The sequence below is a fragment of the Brachycentrus maculatus genome, unplaced genomic scaffold (assembly GCF_059751285.1).
Source record: "Brachycentrus maculatus isolate JH-2025_06_01 unplaced genomic scaffold, ASM5975128v1 h1tg001344l, whole genome shotgun sequence".
In the NCBI taxonomy this organism is placed as follows: Eukaryota; Metazoa; Arthropoda; class Insecta; order Trichoptera; family Brachycentridae; genus Brachycentrus; species Brachycentrus maculatus.
The window spans coordinates 53,963-61,974 of NW_028282004.1; the positions used below are offsets into that span (position 1 = coordinate 53,963).

The 8,012-nt window shown below is 38.9% G+C and overlaps 1 protein-coding gene across 1 annotated transcript; it reads left to right on the forward strand.

Annotated features, from left to right (window-relative positions):
- Positions 1-7,068: 7,068 nt before the first annotated feature.
- LOC148299093 (lysosomal protective protein-like) lies at positions 7,069-7,629 on the forward strand. Its single transcript, XM_088276386.1, has one exon. The coding sequence runs from the start codon at positions 7,095-7,097 to the stop codon at positions 7,527-7,529; it is 435 nt and encodes a 144-aa protein (XP_088132512.1). The 5' UTR covers positions 7,069-7,094; the 3' UTR covers positions 7,530-7,629.
- The last annotated feature ends 383 nt before the right edge of the window (positions 7,630-8,012 follow it).

Genomic DNA, 8,012 nt, shown 5'->3' on the forward strand with positions numbered 1-8,012 from the left:
TTAAGGACAATCGATTTTCAGTAAAATATAGATCTAATTAACATATCTCTTTGTTTATTTAAAGCTAGTCCTTTCAGCAGTTCCTTTCGCCAATAAATTTTACTGAATGAACCCCAATATATATCAAGTATACATAAATACAACTGTCAATGCGGGAGTTCATGTACAACTCTAAACATGATATGCGATGCTCTCTTCTTCACTAATACTGTAGATAAACTTCGGTATTTGAGCATTTATCCGGCTATTATATTTACTTTCTCTACAAAGGAGGCTAAAAATTATATGTTTATTTGTCTTTGGTGTCTATTTGGTCATATATAATTGGAAAATGCTAGGATTTCTGCAACTATGCCAACATAGCAATATCATCGAGGAGCTAAATGGCATTATGTTAATATGATATTAACATGATATGGTAATATGAATGCATGGCAAGTATTAATACATAAAGCAAAAAGTATGTAAAACCGTAACACATTTAAATAGCTGAGTGCTGTTAATGAACCCAAAATGATTATCACCATCAAAACTATTCAACAATCTTATATGTTTGCGATAAATTAATTTGTTATCGTTATTAGAAATAATGTGCATCGTATTTGTATAGGATATAGGTGAGTATCAAATCATCCCTCGATGTCCTTGTATTCTTCTCCTAAGTCCGAGTTGTAAAAGTAGCCTCTCCTTTGGTAGCACTTGGTGTTTCCGAAAATGGCTGCCAGTATGGGCTCCACCAGCAAATGTTCAAGGACCAAACAGCAGGAAATGGCTGAAACCCTAATCATATAAATATAGATGAATACCAGTAATGTTGTTAAGTATAGAAATTCCGGTGCATCGTTTGCAGCAAGTGAACGGAAACAGTCCACAACGCAGTAAATATGGCGAAAGCAATGATATAGTACCAGTAGTATAGCGTGAAAAGCTTCTCCTCGATTTTGTCGAGCTATTCCTCAAAGATAGCGTCTTGCCCACCTTCTTTGACAGCGGTCGATTTCGCTTTTTTCATAACTTTGAACTTCTTGAGGGTGTTCTCATAGATTGGAGTCAAGAAGACTGCTCCAAAAAAGTAGGGGACTGGGTGGGTGGCTGCGACGGCAACAACTGCGGCCCAAATTATCATGACTGGGGGGTTGGTGGGGCCTTGGGTCAGGAATATTGCTGCGAGGATTACCCCCTGTATTGAGAAATTGATCAGCATCAGGGTCGTTCTGGAGAGCCTCGTGATAAACTACTCATGACCAATGAAATGCACAGAGTAAAAGCTCCAGCATGTCAGTTTGTTGTTGGTAAACTTTTTGTCAAAGCATTCATCAGTATTTGATGGCGCGATTAAGTTGTAGAGCCAGAAGAATAAGATGCCAAACCATGCAGTCCACATTGGCCAACTTTCCCGGAGATGCGTTTGAAACTATATAAATAAAGAAAGTACCACGCCTGATGTTGCAGAAGATCCGTAACATAGCTTGTTTCCTGAGGCTGCATAATCGAGAGTTATGTTCAGCAGCTTCGATGGTGAGTAATCGCCTCCAATGTCGTTGGATGTTTGAAAATTCACTATGCTCAACAATACTGTTTCTTTTTTGTCACCATTTGTGGCGTGATAAAACCGAGAGTAGTCTCTTAGGTTCAAAAAGTTAAATGTACTCAAGGGCAAACCCTCGTTTAAATTTGTGAGATTGTTGAGCTTCGTGAAAGGGTATTGAAGAGTGCTGTTTAAGGCAGCGATATTCAACACATATGGAGAACTGGGTGATGCTGTATTCGTCACAGGAACAATCACATTAGTCTTATCAACTCCGTCGCTCGTCTAGAATCTGAGCACAAAATATTTTCTATTGTCCTTGCCCTCCAGCCTTTCTGAAGTATATTCGGCACCTATCAAGTTTAACGTCAGATCTTAGCCATTTATGTTCAGGAATTTCATGGTGGAGAGAGACCCATTGGTAAGGACGCAGTTTATCCCATTGCATGCGAGCTTCGAATCTTCAGCCATGAAGAAGTCGATCTGTGTCTGGATATTGCATGTGGTGTTCGAAATGGTCATGTTTCCATATTTGTTGGGCTGCGAGACATCAAACGAGAAACAAGATGAGGCCATGATCATTGAGAAAGCAAGCACGACAGATAGTGCTTGACCTGTTGTTGACAAGTCTTTCATGGTATTGCCTAGTATTCTTTTTATTATTTAAAATCAGTAGTTTAATGCAGGTTTATATTAATCCAGAGGAAAGCAAAGTAGAAGATAGGCACTCATCTTATGAGGTGACTTTTCTTTTTTCCCATGAACAGAAGTACAAACTTTTGTCAGGATCGAGCTTTAGTTTATAAAGTCCTCCAATTTCCACAATAAATTTCGAAAAAGTATCAGGAAAATCCCATATATGACTAAGCATGGCTTGCAACAAGCTGACATTTAATCTCTAACTAATCTTATTCTGATACTGCCATATTCTATGACTATTGCCTCAAGTAGATAAAATATGCTGGATTTAGGATAATGCTGCTTCAAGAAAAAATGAGTGTTCTCGTATAAATAACAATTGATTTTATCTAAGGAACTCCTGGATATTGTGATAAGAAGAGTTCAATGTCGAAGGTTTGTTCAGTAGTCGCCTTAATTTCTAGGCTTTATATCAAATAGGTTTTATCATATGCCAATAAAAGTTATGTATCACTAAATGATATCGACAATAATTAATCTCGTTACTTACAAATAGTTCTCTAATATTTATCTTGTTCAAGTTGCAAATGAGAAAGAATCAAATCATGACCAAGCGAAATTTGAAGGTTAGGTTGAGTTAAGTTGCTTATTTATGAAGTATTTTAACATATTTAAGAGCATCAGAATTATATATTAATATTATGGAGACGCAGAGCTTAAGAAAAATTGTACTTAAACAATTGCTCATCCTACTCAAATAAGAATACGATGCTCGGACCTATAACATAAATGCAGCCATGCGAGTCGCAGTTGAAGTCATTCTCCTCCCCCACGCCACTGAATAGATCCCTGACAAGGCAAAATAACTTCAGTAGACCATCTACAAAGAATTACTCCTCATTGTGTTCGCAATTGGTAAATCTCCCAGCTTATGGATCGAACTACTCGCAACAGATGGTATTCAGCCCAGTGTAGATTCCAACACTATTGTCATTAACAAGTCAATAGTGCTCACCAAAGTTTATCATAAACTGTCTGCATAAATTCAAAAAGAGTTGACCCTTTATCAACAGAATAATCCCGATAGGAGCAAAGTATAGAACATAAGCTTTACGAATGATTATATGGATGCATCTAATTTATACCTAATGGGGCAGCTCCTCAATTCGGTTGCGTCAGAAATATGCCACAGTTACAGCTATGGCAAGTAGTTCATTGTCAAAGAAATCTCCTCAATCGAAGGATCTATCGAGAAGTCGAAACTCATGAATACGTACATATTATTTGCCATTCTCAAACAGGAGACCTCAATAATTGAACACATCATCGCAGAATAACTCAAAACTGACATGTTCCGAAATGTCGGAAATGTTGATAATGCCACTTCTACTTTCTCCAAATATGTTATGACCAACTACGAAAAACTCGATTTAACGTGCGATAACGAAAACTAAATGTATATATTTAATGAAGCTGAAGAAAAAGAACAGATTAGAATGAAAAATGAGGAGCTGTTGGTCAGACTGGGGAACTGTAGCAAACTCAAAAGGTTGACCAGCAAAGGGGGGGAGCAGGCCTTCTTAATTGAACTACCAGAGGACGAGCACAATAAACTCAATGGAGATCTATTAATGGCAAGTGGGCTGATTGTTACTATCCACGAAGAGTAGTAAATCAAAATTACAAACACGAAACTAACCCAGCAATCATGGTACTCAGTCGACATCCATGGAACCATCGACTAACTCAAGGAAAAATTTAAGAGTTCGATGAAACAATCAAAGCTATAGAAACTTGACGAATAGTTGATAAATATGGCAGTTCCCTTGGATGCATATGCCACTGTCGGAGGTCATGTCGGTCAATGTCTGGCGGACATCAATAAATACAAGAGTGCGAATTAATTTTTCAAAGATCTCTCTAAGAAGACTGCCGTTTCTGGGTCCACTCTTTTCTTAATGATGGAAATTCCTATATTAAGCTATTTCTTCATTGCGGGTGGCTTCAGTTACTCTTTCTATACAGTCTTCAGCAACGAAGCGACAAACAATCCAAAGAAATTCAAACAGTTTGGGAAGGCGACGGCCAAGGCACTCGGGACGGCCGGCACCTCAATTACAGGTATGATCATAGGCCAGGCTTTAATTCCTGTCCCTTTTGTTGGCGCATTTATCGGAGGTTTAGTGGGTGGGTTCATTGGCTAGAAAGGCACCAAATAATTAACGTCAGTGATAACTCGCAACTAATTCAAAAAAGTGCTGGACTTCCTGAAAAAATAATTCCACAAGGAAGGATATTGGAATTATTCTCCAAACTTGTTAAACTGCCTCGGGATATCGTAGTAGTATTTCACAAAGACGAACCCCTTGGGTGAAGGCTCTCCTGATTGTTGGGTCACGGCAATATGCTTCTGTGTGGCTTCGTTTTACGAGTCGAAGATGTATGTCTAGTTCACCCAGATGAAAGTGAAGGAAGAGGAGAAGAGGAAGGAGAAAAATAAGGAGAAGAATAAAAGCATCGATGTTGGTGAAGATTAAATATATGAGAATTAGTTCGACCTGGTGAAAATCATAGATTATCTCACAACAAACCAAATAATCATCTTAAAGAATATTAATAAGTTGGAAGGGCTTGTCGCACACATCATAAGAGAGTGAGTTGGCAAGCTCAGCGCACTGATGATTCTATATGCAAAGGTATCCTATCTATATACTCGATATGCATATAGCGTAAATATATAAACATATGCATACAGATCACATATATATACATAGGTATTCATGAAGAAAAGCAAAAAAATTAGTAAAAGCTCAATACTGAAATCTGGAAGTCGCACATACCCGACCATAATTAAAGATATCTCTCTCAGGTTCGATTAGTTCACAGAAACAATAGAGGATCTTAATGTGGGGGACTGCCTCGCGGAAGGAAACAAACTAAACTTGAATAAGCTGCTGAAGAAGCTGTAAAAGAATTATAATTACTTCTTTAAAGGTTCGTATTGATCTTGATAGCTTAGATAAGTTAATTAGATATTTCTTGCATGAAGGGGAACTCTGGCTCAAATGCCCGAAAATATCCAAAAATTTATTGATCGATGAGCCAGATTATATGCCCAACCCAGAAATTAAACTGTAAGTCCTGCACAGTGCCAGCCTCATCAGTGTTATGATGAAACAGGAAGACCTCTCTGAGGACGACTCGCATCAATAAGAGGCCGACGAGGCAGATAACGACCAGCAGGGCAGATGCAGGAGGCTGAAAGAAAGGAAGATAAAGCAGGTCATCATAAAAGTGCTGAAATGGCGAGAATTGTACGCAGGAATCGAAAACGGCAAAGAAGTTTAATAGAAAATACCTCTGGATCAAGCTGCATAGATGGTGAAGATCTCGAAGAAGACATTGGACGATTATTTGGCGCAACTCAAGAAAGGGAGAAAATATGGATTCAATTTCAACGAACACAAAAATGATAAGGTCGGTGTCCTCCGGGAATTCATCAGGAAAGCCGAAAGAAAGAACCTAAAAAAATGATGCATTCGTCTGTCAGGCATTATTTTGTCATTAATCAGTTCAATAAATAGAAATTGATATCATCAAAGCAGCCGCTTTCAACACTCCACTTTTATAGCCGCTGTTTCTAACCACTGCCTTCATAGTCTCACACGAGCCGACTCCCCAAATCTCTCGAACTCAGTGATTAGATGTTTAATTTATTCTGCATCACTTTCGAATTTATGACTGTTTTTCTTTAGGAAGAACAAAGTTTTAGATAGAGCCGTTGCAATGTCATTGGGCAACTGATTTTATTTCAGTGAAGGCTTTTATTTTATTTTTCGAGAGCAGCTACGCTTACGGTAAGTTTATTGGCATTATTATTAGTCTGATTATAGCTTTGAGTGCCTTGGCTGACATTGATTCAACATTTGCAGACTATTTAAGTTATGAGGGATTTAGGTTGCCTTGATAGATTGCAATTTAGCACTTTATCGTCTCCGAAGCCTTAAGTTACCCACTTCTGTTATGTTTGATTGAAGATGCCTCAAATTACGTTAATCGACAAAAGATAGGTTTTCAATTCCTGATATGTTTTCTTTCCTTTTGGATTTAGATCTTGAAGTGCTGGGCATTGAGGAGGATTTTAGTTTTTAACGAACCCAAAAGGGTATTTAGTACAATGTGATTTTGGGTAATGAAGCTTAGGGAGGGTATTTATCAAAAGGAGATTCGAGCAAATGCGATTGAAGCATGATGGCCAGTACCTCAGTGTATAGGTTTCTATTCTTTCTCCAGCTGATGTTGTCGACGACTGAGCATAACTTTTTGAGCCAGGCTGTGATCCTCAATTTCTGTGATTTGGGGAGTTATCGTGCCTCATCCCTGATGATCTGCAAATTCTTCGTGAAATTCTATTCGATCTCTGTCAGTTATTCGATGCTCATGACTCCAATAATCGTTATAATACTGGCCACTATATCAATTGGCTTGATATATGTATGATGCATTGCACAAGATGATACGCATATATGTATATCACCCTAATAGATTTACGATCACTGATTTATATTAGAATAAGATTCATATTAGGCAGATTGGCTCATCAATGTTGAAAACTATACTACTCACTCTTTCGATTGCTGTCATAATTCAATCCGCAATAAGAACAGATCTTATCAACAAGGTCCCCGTAAGTTTATGCATTATTACAGGGATATGGTGATCACTTTCAATAAAATGTCTATTCTGGCTATCTAAATACCTCTGATTCTTCGCGTAGGCTGCATTATGTTTTCATCGAATCTTCGAAGGGCGTCAATTCCTCAGCTCCTGTTACCCTTTGGTTAAATGGGGGCCCTGGCTGCTCTTCGCTCTTAGGTACATATTGCACCATTCAATAGGCTTTATACAATAAATTGGACCTTTTTACATGGAAGAAGGCGTCAACTACACGGCTGGAGACCCGCTCATTGAAAATCCATACTCATGGCATAAAGTGTCGCACTTGCTGTTCATCGAATCCCCAGCCGGAGTGGGTTATTCCACAAACTCGAATGCCTCTTTCGCCTACAACGATGCGACAACTGTTGCGGACAACCTTGCAGCATTAAAATTTTTCTTTAAATACTACCCTGAATATTCAAAAAATGAGTTCTGGCTCTCGGGAGAATCCTACGCTGGCAAGTACATTCCCGACTTGGCTTATAACATCGACTTGTGGAATCTGGACGCATCGACCAAGCCAGAAGAGAAGATTAACATGCAGGGAGTTTTCATCGGCAATGGGGTTATCGATTTCAGGGACGACAGTCTCACTAAAAGCACAGTTGAGTATATGATCAACCGCGACTTCCTTGATCCCTAGATAATGAGATACTGGGAGAACTCCTGCATGGTTGACGGAGAGTCTGCTGGATGCGCTTATTTCTATGATAAATTCGAAAACAACACCGATGAAATCAACCCCTACAGTACTCGTCTCTTAGAGCCTAGACATCTACAGCTACTGCTACTATAACGACTCATTTGCTACTGATGACCGTGCCGATAAACCAGAAAAGAGGCAGTTTCTGTCTCAAGAATCCATCCTCAGGAGAATAACAAGAGAGCAGTCTTCGCCCCGAAACAACACTCAGCCAAGTCAGAAATTCAATGGAGCACCCTGCGCATACTTTGACGGCATGTACCAATACTTTAATGCCAATGCCAAAGCATTTAATGCAGAGGAAGGCAAGACTTGGAACGGACCATGCGTATGTTGTTGGTTATAGTTAGGCTGAGGATATTTCAACTCAATACATAAGAGATCCTCGAGGATCGTTCCATCAGCTCTAGTATCTGCTGTCGA

Excerpts from the sequence above, each read along its gene's own strand:
- LOC148299093 (XM_088276386.1), top strand. The coding sequence starts at position 7,095 with ATGGAAGAAGGCGTCAACTACACGGCTGGAGACCCGCTCATTGAAAAT.